The sequence below is a fragment of the Biomphalaria glabrata genome, chromosome 2 (assembly GCF_947242115.1).
Source record: "Biomphalaria glabrata chromosome 2, xgBioGlab47.1, whole genome shotgun sequence".
NCBI lineage: Eukaryota > Metazoa > Mollusca > Gastropoda > Planorbidae > Biomphalaria > Biomphalaria glabrata.
In genome coordinates this window covers 2678358-2698323 of record NC_074712.1, presented here as the reverse complement: position 1 = coordinate 2698323, position 19966 = coordinate 2678358, and the positions used below count along the sequence as shown (strand labels likewise).

The 19966-nt window shown below is 32.5% G+C and overlaps 2 protein-coding genes across 4 annotated transcripts in view; one reads left to right on the top strand and one right to left on the bottom strand.

The window, feature by feature from the left end:
• LOC106052088 (protocadherin Fat 4-like) overlaps positions 1-19966 on the top strand; it is a 301505-nt gene that overhangs the window by 45376 nt on the left and 236163 nt on the right. The gene's annotated exons all lie outside the window — the stretch shown is intronic.
• On the bottom strand, positions 6771-19033 carry LOC106058178 (IQ domain-containing protein K-like). 3 transcript variants are annotated; one of them, XM_056018746.1, is made up of 9 exons: positions 18898-19033; positions 16783-16871; positions 15152-15406; positions 14532-14629; positions 13758-13787; positions 11762-11814; positions 10819-10902; positions 10032-10116; positions 6771-8242 (listed from the first exon to the last, which is right to left on the bottom strand). In XM_056018746.1, exons 2-9 carry the CDS (start codon positions 16835-16837, stop codon positions 8030-8032), a joined length of 873 nt encoding a protein of 290 aa, XP_055874721.1. In that variant the 5' UTR covers positions 16838-16871; positions 18898-19033; the 3' UTR covers positions 6771-8029. The 3 variants fall into 3 exon arrangements, with proteins under 3 accessions (XP_055874721.1, XP_055874719.1, XP_055874722.1); XM_056018744.1 differs by lacking the exon at positions 18898-19033 and adding an exon at positions 16975-17091; XM_056018747.1 differs by lacking the exons at positions 13758-13787; positions 18898-19033 and adding an exon at positions 16975-17089.

Sequence of the window (19966 nt, the reverse complement as noted above, 5' to 3'; positions counted from 1 at the left end):
AATATATAGTTAGCATTTTTTCCGCTCCTGAAATCGAATATTTTCTCCTGGAAAACTCTTGGAAATCTTCTGAAATCCTAATCTCAGAATGGTGGGGGAACCCTGTGAAAAGGAATTCTGATCTTCATTTAAACATCTATACACATATTAATATCATTAATTAGTAACAAGAGGTTAACCAGCCAGTTAAATAAAAAAAGGAGGACGGCAAAACAGAGGTCCCCCCCCCCCCCGTATAAATCGTATAGGCCTAAGCGCTGTTAAGATCAAATGATGGTCGTTTCACCCTCACTGGCATAGAGGAAAGTAACTGCCAGCATATGACTGTTGGAGAGAGAGCTGCGAGTCAAACATTTTAGACGGAAAGAAAATGCGGGAAAATATGCTGGTCGCAACTGGGCGTAGACATGTGAAACATGTAGGCTACTGCACTCATCCTTAATCTTCGAAATCGAAGACATTTGGGTTAAGGTTAAAAATAGGCCTATTATTTTAATATTTCAGTTTACAAACAATAACGATAGATAAGACAAAAAGAAAAACAGATTAAATCAGTAACTAAATTATTATTAATGGCTTTTTAAGCTTATAATAGGGGTTTCGCTGAATAGGTTTTCAGTTAAAAGGTCATTTTGAGCGAACACCCCATAATATTTTTTTTTCAACGGAATGAATAGCCTTGGCTATTCTAGCTAACTATTTCCTCATCTATTTAGAAGCATAATAGGCGATTTTTTTTCGGCCGATGTCCATTGGTGCTTTAAAATCGCCTTAAGTTCGGACCTATTCTCGTTTATCCGGAAACGTTTTGAGAATGAAATTTCCATGCATGTCAACTTTGACCTTCAGCTATGCTTTATTTTATGAGGGAAAACGAAAGTGAATATGTGGGAAATGTAGAAAAATGGAGTCTTTGTAATACCATTTTATTAGTGCTGCAGTTACTTTTTAAATAAATAAGAATGGATAAAAATTACGGGGAGGTGTTCGCTTTATATGCAATTTCGCTGATGGGCCTTTCCTATATATATATATATATTATATCATATACATATATTCTAAACTCACAGACCTATATATAGGTCTAGAAATCTGGAAAATAGCTAGAGTTGGAGTAGAGTAGAGAGAGCCTTATTAAATCTTATCTTACTAATCTCTCGATCTAGCTAGATCTAGATCTATATAATCCAATACAGACGTTACTTCAAAAAAGAAGTAGAGGCTAGACTCTACCACAGACTCTAGAATCTAGACTAGATCTACTTGCAGTGTTGCACTAAAAAATCGAAATCGAGTAAGACTTAGTGACACTTACTGACTTAGTAAAGTCAGTAACTTACTAAGACTAAGACTTAGTAAGACTAATACTACTAATAGTTAATTAAGTTAATAGTCAAATTCTAATTAGTAATTACTAAATTAGATCTATTCTAGACTAGAGTAATTAGACTACTGACTAGATCTAATACTAATGAAGTCGATACCTTAAATCACATTTTGAACTTTTATCAGGATTCATTGTTAGGTCCAAAACATTTCAGAACCTCAACATATATATCATTCTTTCACGACGACCATTCAAGAAAACTACTACAAGAACAAATTCTTGACTAAATGTTTTTATTTCTTTTAGACATATATAACTCTGATAAATAAAGAGATAAAGTTTATATCATTTACTCTAATTGTTGTCTGAATGTTTAAGTTTATAAGTAAATGGGTAAATAGAGGAAAGATTTAAACATATATAGATTGGTAGATCTACATGATAATTTTTATTTAACGGACTCAAATTTTGTTTTGCTAATTTAGTGTTATTAGAATTAGAATCTCTAGGGGGTAATAATTTACGGATAGAAAAGAAAAAAAAATCTACATATCTAGACTTTCAATTTAAAATGTATTTATTTAAAATTAATTTTAAAATTATATCTAATAGATCTAAATTCTAAATATGACTAGACTAGACGTAGATCTATACCTAATCTAAATCTGAAATCTAGAAAGTAGAATAGATTTAACTAGACTACATTTAGATCTAGAATACTAGATCAAAATCAAGTAGATCTATTCTGGTTTAGATTGTAACTAGATCTATCATAAACTTGGCCTTCTATGGTAATTTTCATCTTCCAAACAAGTTAAGTCTGTTAAGCACTGCTGTCCCAATTTTTACATATTTGAAAGTTTATAGCTCCATAATGATTACATATAAGTCCTAGGTCAAAACTGCAGACATAGATACTCATCATCCATTTGTCAATAATAATAGATACACGTTTTGTTTCACTATGTATTGTTATAATAATATATATATATATATATGATGTCAAAGAGACAGTAATGATTAGTCCTAGGGAAAAACTGCGAACATCTATATACTCATCATCCATTTGTCAATAATAATAGATACACGTTGTGTTTCACTATGTGTATAGTTACAATAAAATATATATGATGTCAAAGTGAGTCAGGTCAATGAGGCCAAGCATGGACATCAATGAACACTATTCCCCTCTTTTTAACTTAACGAACACTCTCACTCTCAGTACTACATAGTTGTATCTTAAAAAATCTTATCTTCAGTTTTCTTTTTTTTTTAATATTAATTTCTTTTTACACCAGCTCAATACAGACAGACCAGTGTTACTTTTCACACTATCAATTGCTCCCTTCTCTGCTCAACTCTAACCCCACAAACTTCACAAAGGGCCTAGTAAACTCAAAAAAAAAAAAAAAACAACTGTGTGACCCCCGCGTGTCTAGCCCTCTCACTCCACTCAGTGATTGTGACCTAATTTGATACTTGATTGACCGATCATTGTTCCTCCTGCTACGGTTTTTTTTTTTTTGGAACTTTATTGATGATACCTAACTACCTAGGCTGGTTGATCAATAATAAGTTGCCAAGGAGAAACAGAACAAAATAAGGGAGAACAGGATTGTGCCACTCATAAAAACATTTTTTTTTCATACATTTTATGTCCAACTCCGCCCCTCATTAGCACTATGTTTAGCGATATTCCCTTTCTTTTTACCCATTCACATCTCGCTTGGTTCAATACCTAAGACAAGAACAAAATTAATGTAAAAGAATAGAGGAATACTAATAAAAGAGTTTTTAATGCTTTCATTTTTACTTTTACAGGTGTATCTTTCTTGATAGCCTCTCATCTGGAATCTTACAATCATTGAGCTAAAAGTAGCATTTCAAAGACTCTCAGATGATGAGGTCAGATTCATGAGTGACAACATAGTCATGTGATGGAAAGTATGATGAAGGAATAAATAATTCTTTTCATTTACAAAAATGTTAAACTGTAGGAAGCTATTTCCTTTTATCTGTAGAGCAAATGGATTCACTGCCTCTGAATCTTTTGCATCTAGCCATGGTGAGTCATTCTTGGCTGCTAAACTTAGTTCTTTGAGTTCCAGTAACTCAAATAATGTCAGTGGTGTCTCATATGACTTAGATGACACCCGCACAGAAATATTTGCATTAAATTCAAAAAAAGAAAGTACATTCTCTGATATCGATATACCAGAAAAACAGAATTCTTCGTTTGAGTCACCAGATTCATCTGATGGAACACCAGAGACTGTCATCAAAAATATTGAGCCTATTGCTTTAAGCAGCCCAGAGGCGTTTACATTATCTAATGACAAAGAAGATTCAGTAACCACTGATATACCAAAGACTACACAGTGTCAAGATGTTAATAGTCTGCCCCCTGAATCCCCAGCCTACTGTTGTGGAACTGGTTGCCCTAATTGCTCATGGATTATTTATGCTGAAGAACTGAAGAGATACTATGGAAATAACTTTAACTTAATAGATAAAAAGGAGATTATACTTAAATTAGATCAAATTCAAGATCCTTCAGTGCGTATGTTTGTGAAAATAGAACTTGGTTTGTGACTTATGATCACGATTCATAGTAAAAAAAAAAAATTCTCATGAAAATTGTCTCCTATGCACAGAATGACACAGAAAAGTTGTTAACTCAGAAAGGCAGTCATAATAGAAATACTCAACTTAATTGTTAAGGATGTCACTTCATATTTTGTTCTTTTATTCAGATAACTTTTTTTTTTTTAATTTTAGTTGAAAATATTAGTTGATGAAGTGGAAATTGTTTGAATGAATTGTCCTGTTAGTTTCCCCAAATTTATAACACAAGTAGCATATATCTATGTATATACAATAATATTTACTTTTAAATAATAAAAAGGGTAACTTTTTAAAAATGAAATATGACATGCTCTCTTCTTACCAGGTGATGTAAATAAATAGTAATGAATAATAAATCAAAGAATTTCAGAATATTTTTATCTTGATATATTATATTTTTTCTCAGTTCTATATAATTTTATGTTTGTAAACATTTATAAAATCAGAACAGTTATGGGCAGATTTCACTGGTTCCAATTTTGAGCTTCCGGAACATGTGTTGTCGCATTCTGTTGTGTCCGGTCCTGAGTCGAAAGATTAGACGTTGGTCTTGTCGGGATAGCTTATAGTAAGCATCATCTTTCTTGTGATTTGGATGGGAGCTCGTCCATTTCTCATTTATTTTATCTACAATTAATTTCTTCATTTCTTCTGGATAGAGAGCAGAGTTTACTTGTGAGTTTGTTCTCCCACTCTTGGCGAGTGTGTCAGCCTTCTCATTTCCTGCTAGTTGTATGTGAGCTGGTATCCATTGAATGATGGTTTTTTTGCTGTTGTGGTTGAGCTTTGTGAGTGCTGTTCTGAGGTTTTTAATACAAGGGGAATCAGAGTTTTGCAGGCTTTGGAGGGTTGTTTTTGCGTCTGTTAGAAAGACAATCTGACTGTGAGGGGAACTTGGATGATTTGCTAGCATGGTAGCAGCTAGTGCTAGTGCTTCCCTTTCTGCTCTGTGACTGTCAGAGAGCTCTCCAGTAGCAAAGGATTTTTCTAGTTTTCCTCCATCTGGCCATTCGATAAGTATTCCAGCTCCTCCATTTGTGGTGGCTTTATGGGATGAGCCATCCGTGTAAACTCTGATCCACTGATTGCTAGGGTAATTGGTATGTAGAAAACAGTTCACTATTTCCTTGAGCTCTGTTGGTCTGTAATCAGATTTTCTTTTTATGTTTTCAATATGGTCCCTTATAGTAGGAAGAGGGCTTTCGTCCCAGGGTGGAGATTCATTATAGTGTTTCGAGGATTCCAGAGTAATTTTTTCAAGTTGGTGTTTCTTTTTTAGGTTTAGAGATTCCTGTATGAAATTGGTCCTTTTGACATGTGGAGTATCACCAGAAAATGCCGACCACGTCCTCCAAAACTGCTCTCTCTACCAAGAGGCCCGTATAAGACATTGACCCCAAATCACCCCAATAGAAAGAAAACTATATGGAGAGCTCCCTGATTTGGAAACCACTGCGCAGTTCATCTCATGTATTGGTCTAGTCATATGAACACTCCAACATAACAATGAGAACGATGAAGAAGAAGAACAGTTATGGAATTTAGTATGCATGTTTACATATTCTATATTTGCAACCATTTATTTATATACATACTCATTAGAACACACAAGTTCTAATATATCCCTACAAAAGTTGTTAACAATTTTTTTACATGACTTAATAAAGTCTTGCTTTTCATTTTAATGAAAATATCTATTGATGCAAAATCTTAAAAAGCTTTAATGATATTATTGATACTTTCTGTGCTGTATAATCTAATTATCAATCTCATCTTTTACTAGACAACATAAAAGTACCAGTACTCAACTCTTATTTTTACTTAGATTTGGAATTTTTGTTAAAGATTTTGTTACACTGCATAGTACTTTTGATTTTTCTTTCATAGTTTATAAGCTGATCACATTTTGTCTTAGCTGTTGGCAATGTGTTCTTATTATCATACTCATTAAGCATGAACTGTGATACTGCCTTCGTATATATGTATGTGCACAGATATTTTTTTACTTGTTTTGTTCATCATCCATGGCACCTTCTTTTTTGCTTGCAGTGTCTGGTGATTACAAATGCACATCCTGTGATTATGGCTGTGTTTCAAGGATTGGCCTATTTAGTCTTGAGATTTTGAAATGGGAACAAATAATCTCATAAGATGTAAAATGCTATATACTGAATATATATATATATACAAGGGTGGTCTAAAAAGTTTCTCCTTTTAGATCTACACAACTCTCCAAACAATCTCCCACCCTGCCATGCTCATTGTAACGGTATTTAGCATCTTTTTAGTAAGAATGACTTAATTGAATTTGTTACTTTGATGAGTGTCTGAATAGCCATGACTATGTCAACAAGCACAACGCTGTATTGTATTTTTAATAGTTCTTAACATAATAATTCAAAGTCACTTGAATATAATATTAACAAGAGTTACAAGTTATATATTGAAGTGAAGTCAAGAATTGAGTCATAATAGTGTTGTTGCCTTGTATGACTATATTCATTGGTAACAATTGTGTAACACAGGAGTCTTAAAAGTATTTCTATTAAAGTTTATGTAAATATATACAAGTAATTGGTTTGTGTTTTGTTTTAAGATACATTATAAAATTGCACTTATAGTATATAACCACAGGCATTGAGTACTAAAAAAAACAACACAGTATGTTTATACTTGACATCAGTAACTGAAAAATATGATTGTTAGCATTCTGGATTAATGCTACAAAAACATAAAATACACATTTTAGAATCATCATCAAATAATTTCAGGTTATATTTGTGTATTGTATTGTTAATTAAAGTCTCAACACTATAAGAATGGTATTTTAAGAGTTTTATTTTTAAAATTTCCCACAAATGAGATGTGTAGCAGCATGATAAGTTGTGATATTGTTATAGGAACAATAAAAATATGAGAAAACCTGTATGTGCAATATTGTCTTATCATGATGTAATATTCTTTGTTCTATTCTAGATATTTATGTAAACTTTAACTAATATGTATCAGAAACTTTTTATATTTTATAGCAGGCTGAGTTAAGAAAACGTTTAATGAATATTACAAAGCAGTGCTGATGAGAAAAAGATGTTTTTGGTGTTAACATAAATCTACAACGTGAACAAGGAATTGTAGTTGGTAACCACAAACATATTTTGTGTGCTATATTGAAAGGTACACAAGTCATGAATAAAGTCATGGTTTGAGTTAGTTCATGTATTTAACTGTCTCTTTTGTTTTAACATGCTTCAAATGTTCCTTCTGAATTGAGGATCATTGCTTTCTACCCCAAACCTAATACAGGATGACAAGGGTGTTATAAACATGCTGACAACAAACATAAGTTATATTTCATTCTAAACACATTATTACTTGCAATATAAACATTTTTAAAAAATCAATGACTGTTAGGTAATTGTGTAATCCTTAAAAGAAATTAATTTCACTTTTTTTTATTCACCGCTCTCAAGAGTTCCTAAGGCTGTCAAATCAGTTCAGAACAATTCTTCTTTGAACACATTGAGAAAAGAAATTCATCAAATATTACATTTTACTTAGAAGTCCTATTTTGTAGTTGGTCATTTAATTAAAGCATTAATTCCAAATTTGTAAACATTCTCAATCACTGAAAGGTAGCTTATGAATCCAATACAACATAATAATAATATGTAATGATGATCCACTGACTAATAAAAAGGTGCTTTATATTGTTGTTTTATCAATTTCAAACAAACTTAAAATTAATTGCTCATGTTGTGCTCATAGTTACTTCCTTATCTACCACATTCCAAAATATATTTTAAAAAAAAAAAAGCGAGAAATTTATTTTTTCACATTTGTGTTCCCTCTATCAAAAATTAAGTTTGGCAGACATTCTTTACCTTGGAGTGGGGCATATCACATGTACTTACTTCGATATGCTCATTCAGTCACACCATAGTAGACCATCATTCACTAAATTCACACATTTATCCAACAACAATAATTCAGCATATCTGAAAATCTATTTTGAAAATGTCAGTAACTGGATAACCTTCTATAAAAACCAAGATCTACATTGCAGGTTTAACCCAACCATCAGGGACTGACACATGATTGTGACGGTGACTCAATAATTATTTCTTTATATAAATAGGTATCATCATCAGGATCTGGAAGTTTCATTGTGCTGTCACCTTCTGGCATTTTCTCATCCCAAAACTCTGTGACCCTCTTCTGAATGCCTGAAATCTCCTCTCTCCATTCCCGCTGCCATATTCTCAACTCTTGCACTTCGGGATCCTTTCGAACCTTTATAACGTTTTGTAAATATAACAAAAAATCATTGATATAAATAAACTATAGAAATAAGTTCGGCTTAGTTGAAACAGTAAAAAAATGAACAATAAATACATTATATGTTATATTAAGTTCACTGTATAGGACAACGATACATCTAATCAGTGCTCCATTTTCAATTAATAATCTAATTGAATGTAACCAACTCCCCCTTTGCAGACACTGCGCCCACCCCTTTGAAATCGTAAACCATACCTCTCTGAATGCCCCTCCCTAATCCACCTTAGGCAGACCCTACTTCCACTACAGCCCAACATAACCAACACCCTGTACGGCAGTGCTGAACAACTGCACAGCTCAGCAGCTGTTAATTGCCAAGTTAATATTTGTTCTTTAAAGTAAAAGTAAAGTTCTCCTTTCGCACCTTTGCATCATCTGTTTCTGTGGCCTACAGTTAACGAGGGTGTCATGTGGCCAGCACAACGACCAACTGCCTTTACTTTTCCCAATTAACATCAGGTATTCATTAAAGCTGGATGGACTCAAGAGGCGCCAGAAAATCCCAAAATAAAAAATCCAAGTCTTCATCAGGATTTGAACCCCGACCCCAGTTCAGAAGCCAAACGATTTACCGCTCAGCCACCGCTGTTTTCTTAAATTCCTTAATAGGTTAGGGTGCAAGTCAGTTAAGTAATTAGTCACTATTGAGGGCTGGTTTTGGAATGTGCCTCTATAAATAATTGTGTAAATATGAAATGTAATGGATTACTAATATCACTTGAGATCTGTGTATTTTCGAAAGTGAAACTACCTAGATAGGTATATATATATAATGATTGTTTAATCTTTTAAATAAAATTGATTTATTTTCACTTGAAAATTTGAAAAATACGTTCTTGAGAATACAATTTGATATTAACTTTAAATTTCTACTTAAAAATAATGTAACTATTTTTCTGATAAGCTGATCTAATCTTATCTTATAAATTACAGACTATCCTTCTTAACAAGATAATTATATTCGATGTGTATCCATGAGTTAAATCTAGTGGTGTATGTTAGTTTGAGAATTAAACATTGCTAAGTCATTGGTTTTCTGGGTGACTCGGGTAGCCTGTTCCATGCTATAATGGCACTGGGGATGAAGGAGCAATTATGCTAATTTGTTGTAGCATAAGGAATACAAAAGTTCACCAGTCATTGAGTAATATTTTGTAAAGCAAATCTTGTTCTTTATGTGCATTGTATTTTCTCTTTTGAATATTATACACTGACAATCTAGAGCTTACTATCAATAAATTTAGTCAAGCTTTGTGACTAAAGAAGTACAGTAATCCCTTTTAACTCTTTCTCTCTGCAATTATTTTTCCATGTTTTGAAGGAATTCCTCATTTGCTCATTACTATTTCACTACCCCTGTTATGATTGGGCTTCAATAGCTTTCTTGTTTGTTATCAGAAAATGTTTGTATTTGGTATAGAATTAAAGGGAAATGCATGCTCTTTTTATATAACACAAAGTCAAGTTTATAAAATTAAACATTAATTTAATGAGGTCAAAATCAATGATGGTATCGTCGATTAGGAGATAAAGAGTTAATAACCCTTTCGTCAAATTATCATGTGCCCAAGTGAAAGAAAAAAAATGTTCTCTTTTGCTCCACCACTTTTATTCTCATCAACTAGTACATGGAGTAGCCGTGACCATTTTACTATAAATATGGACATAAGATCAATGAATATCTCACCTAGCCGTGACCATTTTACTATAAATATGGACATAAGATCAATAAATATCTCACCCTGTAACCCCTCCAGAAACATTGGATTATCAAAGCAGCTTCATCATCTGACCAGAGTAAAGACTTAGGCAATGCAGGTCTTGGACTAGAAAAAAAATGAAAAAATAATAATTTATACAAATTAATGAAATTTTAAAAGAAGGAATACTACTTTTCTAACTCTTTCTTAAATTAGTGTACAGATATGTGTTTAATTGTTTGTTTGTTTTTTATACTAAATGCCATGCCCTAAAGAATACCAATGTGCCAAAAAATCAAAACAAAATCAACATTGGATTCTTGTAAGGGTTAGGACATATACTGGGTACTTCAGTGTATTTTGCCTCAAGTGTAATTGTTCTATACCAAGAACAGTTTTATATGTTTTGGACAAGCCTTCGGAACTTAAGGTTATTATGTCCTAGTCCAAACGTCCTGTAGTATGGCAGTGGTTAGGGTTCAAACTCGGGACCATTGTGACGGCAGGTCCGAAGTGCATACCAAAGAACCAGGAAGTATACGGCCCATTTAATGTCGATTTCCCAAATACATTAGTTAGACCTTCTTTCTCCCCACTGATAAACAAAAAAACTTCTGATAACTTTGTTTCTTGTTTCTGATTAAATGTAATGAAAGAATGCAGAGCCAACAAAAGGGTGAGAAAAGAAACAGGCTTATCTGCAGTAGACCCAACTTACCTATGCCTTGTGGCCAGAACCATCTTCGAGTTCATAGGAAATGAGACATTTGCTCACCTTTTACCATGAAGGAGACGCTATTAATAAGTTATCAAATTAAAAATACTTACTGATCTACCAGCCAAGATTTGACAAAAGGAATGTCCAGCAGCGGGACATCTTCCCTGTTTTTATCCTTATGAAAAGAGTTATGTCTATGAAATGAGAAGTAATAATTTACAAACTGTTTCAATTAGAGATTTATTTATACAATTATTAAATTATGAAATAGTTTTTTTTAATATGCATGTAAAGTAAGTAGCACAGTTTCCCCTTTCAGATCTGATTTAATGTGCACAGAAAATAAAAAATAAACTTTTTTAGTTTAGACCAGAAACATTAAAAAACAGATGTAGAAAAAAATGGCAATAGTAAAGTAAATGATGGATTCTGAAAACATTCATAGAAAAAATAATTGAATGCTCACAGTATTGATTCTATTAAGCTTAGTGTCTCTTTGATATTTATAAATATTGGTTTCTTCCTAACTTTGTTAAGATCATAAAACAATTTTGTTTTATACAGATATTTACATATCAAATTTTTAAAGATGCAGAGTATAGAGATAGAGATCAGAAAACTAAATGTAAAATATTATAATAAAAGGTCTCGTTTGACCTTGTTATAAACAATTAAGGATGACATTTATCTTATTTTATAATGCTGATAAACTTAATAGAAAATTAAAATTCATTTTATACTCAAAATTTTTCCAGTATCTTTGATTACTTCCCATTGAATTTGACAAAAAATTATTGTTTATTTTGAACAAAAATGATTCAGTATAATTATAGCAACTCTATTTTAATCATAAATAAAGCTCAATCAAGTTGGTAAATTTACATCCCACTATATAGGGAAGGGAAGTAATTCCTTCATCTTTGTAAGAAGATTTTCTCACATGAAAGATAAATAGCCTGTCAGTTCAGGTACAAACTATTACAGCTTCACTAGCAGAACACCATTTGATTATTAACTATTATTTAGCAAAAGAACAATATTTGAAAATTGTACCTGTATAGATACTCTGTTAGATAATCACAAGCATTAAATTTAGTTTTCTTCCTCTGTAAAATAAAAAAAAAATAGTCCTGTGTATTTTGGGGCTAATACTTTTGGCATTGTCTTTCCATCTGTTCCAGGTAATGCTTTAAAATATTTGGAAGGCAAGTTTATTTCCTTAGAACTGATGGAAATCTTTATAAAATGAAACAAGTAAAAGCCAAGGCAAAGAATATATGTAGTAATATACTTATTAGATTCTGCTATTTTCTGATGAAGTTTGACTCACTTTTAAAATAACAATATTTCAAAAGCTTGTCAATCATTTCCAAGATACATGCCAAGAGATAAACTTACTGTTAGCCTAAATTAATCAGAAATCTTCTAACAGAATGTCGCAGAAGAAACTGAACTATATACCGGGAACCACATGCTTAAAATGGTGCAAGAACTATTCTTTTTAAGCAGTACCCATTTGGTGAGGAGTCAAATATAATTAAAAAGGTTTTTATTGGACGTGGCACATTTCTTGTTTCATGTGCTAGGACAAATTTGCACAAAATACTCCTCCTTCCCTTACTCCCTTCCCTTTAGAGCATGGAATGGGTTAACTGAATCAGCCAGGAAAACCAACAACTTGACATAGTTTTTAGAGCATGGAATGGGTTAACTGAATCAGCCAGGAAAACCAACAACTTGACATAGCTTTTAGAGCATGGAATGGGTTAACTGAATCAGCCAGGAAAACCAACAACTTGACATAGTTTAAGTCATTAAACAGGCATGACTAGATTGGCCTAGGGACATGTGTAGGATGTAATGATCTTCTTTTTTGAAGTAACATCTGTATTTTATAAGGTAAGATAATCAAATTTTAAGAAAGAGTTGCGGCATTGAATAAAATAGTCGTTTTTTTTTACAATGCATGTGTAGTGAGTACCTTGCTATGTAGCCAATATATATATATATACCAAAAATATTAATTCAACAATTACTTACAAACTGTCAGGTATATAACTTGGAAAACATACTGTCTCAATGACTTTAGGGTGCTCAGAAGCGTTTTTAAAGATATGACTAGTCTTGTGACCAATAGAATTGGTGCAAGCAAGGGTCTTACCATGAACAAAGACAAGCAAACCTTACAGAGCACTGCCAGATGACTGGAGTGTGCTAAGTATTAGTCTTAGCACAGAGCCTTAGTGTATGGAGGCTTATGAGAGGTATGTAGCATTAGTGTTTACTGGAAAGTCAATGTCTCATGCTAAATTGATTTGAGGTAAACATGTCAAATGTGTGCACATTGAGAAGCAGTAAATGATAAAAATGTCACCCTATTGTAGGATTGATGAATTTCAGACAACCAGACCCAAAGTAACATTAAATGCTTAGCTAAAGAGATGCTAGCAATGAGAGTTAGTTGCACAATGTTGCCTAGAATCAGGAAGGATGGAGACAGACTGTTGACACCATCCCAGAGAATGGAAGAGCTTATACTATATATAACCATACCATCAGAAGACAACAGGAACAATAGATGCATGAAAAAACTTAGAACAAATCCTTCAATATACAACATATTTTGAAACATGTAGGTCTATTTAGCACTAGTAAATTTTTATGGTGCATCATTCATCATTATAGACAGAAAGGCATATATTACATGTAAAGAGTATGAAGTCATTTATTTAATTTCTCAATTTAAAACCAAATACACTTCTTTTTACACTTCGATAAACTTGCCTAGTCCTTTCATTACGATAATTAATATTTTATTTTAGCTCAGTGTGTAATTGCATATGATTTTCTTTCTTACTGAATTAGCAAGGAAAGATTATTCTACTCTAGTAGCTGTGTTTCTAGATCTAGTATTCTGGTTTTTAAAAAAGTATATTTTCTTAAACTTAAATCAAATAAAACATAATAAGGAAGGCAACAAAATCAAACAAAACACTATCCAAATAATAAAACTATTAAATTAACTAAAAAAAAATTAATTTATATATACATCTTCCTGTGTATGTTGTGCATATTCTTCCTATTGATAAAAAATAAATAAAATATAGAACAAAAGAAAGATATTACAAATAAAATATTAATTTGAAAATAATAGATCATAGCAATATCCAGTGACAATAGTACGGACAGTTTCTAATGAAATTATTATAAATATAAAAACATATTCTGGTGCCATGTTAAAATACTTTATCAAATGAAAGTTCTCTTTTTAAAACCAAAGTTCATAGCCCAAATAAAATAAAATTTCTAATTTTAGAATTGAAATTTTGTTTTCCATTTTCCACACTATTCCAAAACATATTATTTCTTGCCTACAGATGTAATAATTTGTTCATTTTAACATTTTAATCATTTAATGTTACTGTTTTAAAGAAAACATTTGCATATAGATTTATTTGCATACATATCCTAGTTTTGATGGCCATTATGCATTTCTTGTTCAAAGGAATATACTGATATTGAAACACAAACTGAGTTGTTTTTGAAGTTTTTGTTAGTTTTTCTTACAGTAATTTTACTGTTGAAGAAATTATGAAAAATTATAAATAAGCCAACAGTCTATGAGCTAATGGAGGCATGGTGGCTGAGCAGTAAAGAGCTTGGCTTCCAAACCAGGGGTCCCTGGTTCAGTTCCTGATAAGGATATGAGTCCACCCAGGTCCAATGGGTACCTGATATTAATTGGGTAAAAAAGTAAAAGTGGTTGGTTGTTTTTTTATATGTGTTATTATAGAATTGTTACATCTATTTTCCAGTAACTCACCTCAAAACATTTTTCCACTTTTGCTTGTTTTAACATGGCTTCCAATGCTGGTAGTAGAGTTGGGTAAATATAAAAATTCAAATACTCTGTAGGTGAGCCTGTGTACCATAAATAATTTTTAGTCAGAAGAAGTTATCATAAATTTTAATCAATTAATCTCTGCAAATTGCAATTCAAATATAAAAAAATAATTCTTAGAAACAAAAAACAATTGCAACATAGATTCTAAATAAAGGTTTTATTTCTGTTAGTATTTAATTAATAGGCAAAAGAATTTTTACCTAATTATTTGAAGAAACATACAAATGTTGAATACAAATGTACATTCCATTGCAAACATATTTGAGGAAATTAAGCTTTAGGAAGAAATGGCTCAGGAATACTGACAACAAAATGTCAGTTCAAATAATTTCCTATCTCTTTTGATTAAAATATTAACAACCTTATATTCATTTAAAATTTACTAATTCTTTGTTATTGTTTTTTTCATACACAGTTTTTATCTGGATCATAATACTAATTATTTTTTAAAGGGAAGTAACTGCAAATAATGACTGCTAATGTGCCTGGAGGAATAAGGGTGTTATTGCTAATCACTTGGATTAATCTTTTTAACATACACGTGTATTTGTCTGGTGGTGGTGGAGGTTTTGGAGATGCAGGTTTTGCGAGCTTCTCTGCAAAACTGAACCCAATGCATGCTGGGTGGCTGACAGCTGGGTCAAAGTCAGCTGTCACGTCTGCATCAGCAAACATGCCAGTAAAAATCTTCCCATAGAAGACTGGCGTATGCTTGGACGCATCGAAGTCAAGATAGTCTGTAGATACTGATTTGTTGTCATTATCAGTTTCCCAAGAACGTAATGCAGCAAATTCTAGAACGAGAAAAAATTGATACCAATAGATTATTTATTACATAAAATCTGTACAGAAAAAGATAAAAATTCAAAAAAATGAGGGTTTGTCAGTTTCAGTAACCAATTTAAAATATAAATTTCAATGCAACCTTTGGGTGATATAATACATAATAATTAATACACATCTAAAAGTAGTGGAATAGTCTAGCTAATTTAGGTACATTCTTTTATAGAAGTGCCTTCCAATCAATAGGGCAGATGATGTGGCCTATGGTTAACAAGGATGTCCTGTGGCCAGCACTATGACCAACCACCTTTACTTTACCCAACTAATGTCAAGTACCCATTTGAATTGGGAAGACTGAGAGGCACCCTAAAAATCCTGAAATTAAAAATCACAGTCTTCATTTGAATTCAAACTTGAGAGCCCTTGGATCAGAAGCCAAGCACTTTAAACTGTACTCTAGATGATATATATAAGTACCCTTTTGAGTTGGAAAGTTTCAGGGGCACCCTAAAAATCCCAAAATTAAAAATCCCAGTCTTCATTTGAATTCAAACTTGAGAACCCTTGGTTCATAAGCCAAGCACTTTAAACTGTACTCTAGATGATATAGAACTGACTTTAAAATATTAAAATGATTAACCTGAAACATGTATGACTAGAAAAACAGAATGTAGGATGTACTTTCTTATTAGAATATCTGTGGATAATAAGCTAAGCTAAGGCACATTTTTGGTTAGATATGCGAGGACAAATCTGTATAACTATTCCCTCTTCCCTACCACTAGTAGAGCATGGAATAAGTTGCCTGAATCAGTCAGGAAAACCAACAACTTTAAGTTTTAGTTTTAGTCATGGATTAACATGCATAACTAGATTGACTTAGGGACACACATAGGATGAAATTAATGATCTTCTTTTTTGAAGTTACGTCTGTATTTCATAAGATAAGACAAAGTTACAATAGTTAAACAGATATTCCATGAATTGATATCGTAAGACATGACCCAAAAAAAGGAGGACATGTGCCTAAAAAAAAAAGAAGGATATAAACTCATAGAGAAGGACATGACCCCAAAAAGGAGGACAACTGCTTATAAAGGAGGACATATGACCACAATAATTAGGACACATGAGCAAAAAGGAGGACATCACCCCATAAAGGAGATCATATCCTCCTTTTGCCAGATAACCCTAAACTCACAGCATTTCCCTTTAGCCTTAAATCATTAATTCCTCAAGTGAAAATTATCAATCCAGAGAGATTAGTGATTGAAATTATAACGTAGGCATGACCTTAATTATCCTATACACCATTTAAAAAAAAAAACAATCAGCCTTGTAAAAGGGCTGTCTCAGAAAAATATTAAAAATTAAAAAAAAGAACAACCTTTACAAATCTCTTCCCATAAATTAGGTTCTGGCACTTTGGTGATCACAGACATTGTAAGAATAGTAGAGAGTGTCCTTTTAGAATACCTAAATGAAAATAAAAAACATTTATTGAATTCTACATTTTTGAAAATCTACCATCACAAATCCCTATAATATTAAATGTATAATTTAATAAAATAATTGGTACTTTTATTCAAACTTTAATTGGCACTGTCCTCGAGTTCAAAGGTTATAGGTGCAGTATATCATGTGACTAATCAGACCAATTGCAACCTGCTAATTTTGCCACACCTAACTCAGTCTGTCAGGGGTCTATTTAAATTCTCTTTTTTGCTGTCTGCACCTTTCTTTTCTTTGTCAAGTACTTTTCTTTGTCAAGTACTTTTCTTTGTCAAGTACTTTTCTTTGTCAAGTACTTTTCTTTGGGTCAGAAATTTCTGTCTTATGAAAGTGTTCTTCGGCTGTCTCTTTCAGAATTCATTTGCTGCAAGTTTTTTTCTTCTATGCCAGAGTTGGCTAATTGATGCCTGCAGTTAGTCTTTATAGTACTTTTTTAGGTGACCTGCCCAACACACACTTTCCTCACTAGTGCCCAGCAGAACATGGTCTATAAGCTTACCACTATTTACCTTCGGAGTGCTTTCCCTTTAAATTTCATGAAAGTATTAGAGGAGCCTAAAATGCTTCTAATAGAACATCATTGAATAATTCATACATACATACATATATAAAGGCAGTGCTAGGGATCAAATTTTTTATGAGAAAATGGTGAATTAAATAGGCCTATAGTGAAATGTAGGTAAGCCTACTAGGACATCACTGACCAGGGCACAAACTAGAGATGGCTGCCTGGTCGCGAGGTTTGCGCGCTGGACTGTCGTTCAGATTTATCGATGGTCGAGGGTTCAAATCCTGCCAGCTCCCATCCCCATTGTCCTGCGGGAGGTTTGGACTAGGAAGTAAACTATCTGCAACTCTGAAGGAACATCCGAAACATGTCAAACATTAAACACACATTTTACAAGGGAACTAACCATTAGACAATCCAGGTCTAAACAAATATCTATCTGATCAGTGGCATTTTAAGTAATCTAAAAAAACTAGATCTAAGTGTCTAAGAGTAAGAATCACTATAAGGGCTGGCAAAGCTAGTACTAGATCTAGATTTATGTCTAAGATGTTTAACTACTGCAATGAGAATGTGAGGTATAACAGTAGGCTACCTTAGCCAGGCTAAGCTATAGCTACCACTATAATAACTACAGAGTCAATTATATGCTATGATACTTCAATATAAATTAAAGCGCCTTTAAGTATAATGGCTATAAACTAAAATAACTTAGTATAAAGTAATAAAGGCCATCTGAATCTGGTCCTACTAGTGACTAGTCTTACTCCTAGGGTAAAGTAACAATTATACATAAAACACTGAACCATAATCTTCAAATACAAAAACAAAATGAAAATTTAATAAAATAATCAGAAAGACTCAAAGATAAAGGTACATTCCTCGCTCCATATGCTAGGAAAAATTTGTGCAAATGCTCCTTCTTAACCCTAGCGCTATTAGAGCATGGAATGGGTTGCCTGAGCTAGCCAGGAAAACCAGTGACTAGGCAGAATTTAGGTCATTGGTTAATATGCATGACTAAATGCATGACACGTAGAACATAATCATCTTCTTTTTTGAAGTAATGTCTGTATTATATAAGTATAAGATAAGAAGATTTAAAGTAAGATTATATTAAAGATAGGATATTTTAGGCCTGCCTAGATCTAGATCTAGGCTATATCTAGAATCTAGATCTATTTACTAAACTCTATATTGTAACTATATTGTGACTATTTCACTAGGTTAGATCTATATAAATATAACAATAATCATTATTATATTTATTATTAACTTATTAAGTCTAAATCTAATGATCTAAATTTATATTTTATATTAAAATTAATTAGATCTAGATCTAATTAGAGCATAGAATGGGTTGCCTGAGCCAGCCAGGAAAAACAATGTTTCTAAGCATCTAAATTTAAAAAATGGTATAGTAATAGTATAATGTTTACCATTACAACTTTTTATTGAGGATTTAGTGAAATTTCAAATTACCTATTATAATTATTATATTATAATTTATAGTAGTTAGTTTTAAGCTATTAAAAACAGCCACAACAGTAAAATAAAAGAACAATAGTTAGTCTAGTTCTATAGCGAATAGATCTATCTCTTCTTTAGAATTCGAAAAGACAGAGACATAATTCTAATGGCTCGTGAATTTCACGACGACGCCATTTTGTAGTTAGGCAACAGGGTCTATAACCTGTGTTTTGTTAAAATTAAACTATAAATATATGTGCAAGTGAAAAATTATATTTAAAAAGCGGGAAATATGTTTGTCCCATAGACATAAAATATATGGCTTGACCTCGGTTAGAAGTCTGTTCAAGTTTATTTCAAGTGTTACATTTAGAATATATATCTAATATACATCTACACCGGTTTAGTTGTATTAGCTTTTTGAAGCTACAAACCAGAGACCGTGTATTAACATAATAACACCCTCCTTCAAAGCACCCATTCGGATGCGGTCTAGATATCTAGTTCTAGTTGGTGCCAACCCACCGGGCATTAGATCACCTTCGTCCCTATTTCGTGTTAAAATCCGAAGTCTATCCTTTGTAAATCTCGCAATATTTTCTTATTGAAAAATGAGACGCCTTCATTACAATAATTTACCTAAAAATTTGTTTTGTGTCATTCTTATCTGTCCCTTGACTTTCGTCGTAAGAATGCTGGGACAGTTCGCCCAAACCAAATCCCTCCACTTTTCCTGGTCAGCGGCTGTTCTTAGCAGGATATCAAGAGAGAGAGGCCGGTCCATTCTTTGATGTTATCCAGCCAACTTTTCTTTGGACGACCCTTTCTTCGTGTTCCCTCCACTGTATCTTGAAGAATGACTTTAGATGGTGAGTCATGTCTTACAAATGACCAAACCAGCTCAGCTTTCATCTCTTCACAGGATTGAGAATTTGTTCTATTTTTTGTCAGCCAGAGTGTTGGCTTGTAACAATACAAACTCATATATATTTGTCTTCTTTTCCTGATATCTGATACCCAGCATTGTTCTGTAGCATTTACTCTCAAAGGCTTTCTTCTTTCAGCCTCAGCGGTCAGTGTC

Bases quoted from the DNA above. Each gene is read 5' to 3' on its own strand.
- LOC106058178 (XM_056018746.1), bottom strand. From the start codon at position 16,837: ATGTCTGTGATCACCAAAGTGCCAGAACCTAATTTATGGGAAGAGATT. The intron at 14,630-15,151 runs GTATGTTAAAAA...TATGGTACACAG, and splicing joins ACCACCAGACAAATACACGT to GCTCACCTACAGAGTATTTG. The intron at 11,815-13,757 runs GTATATATAAAT...TTTATTTTACAG, and splicing joins CACAACATACACAGGAAGAT to AGGAAGAAAACTAAATTTAA.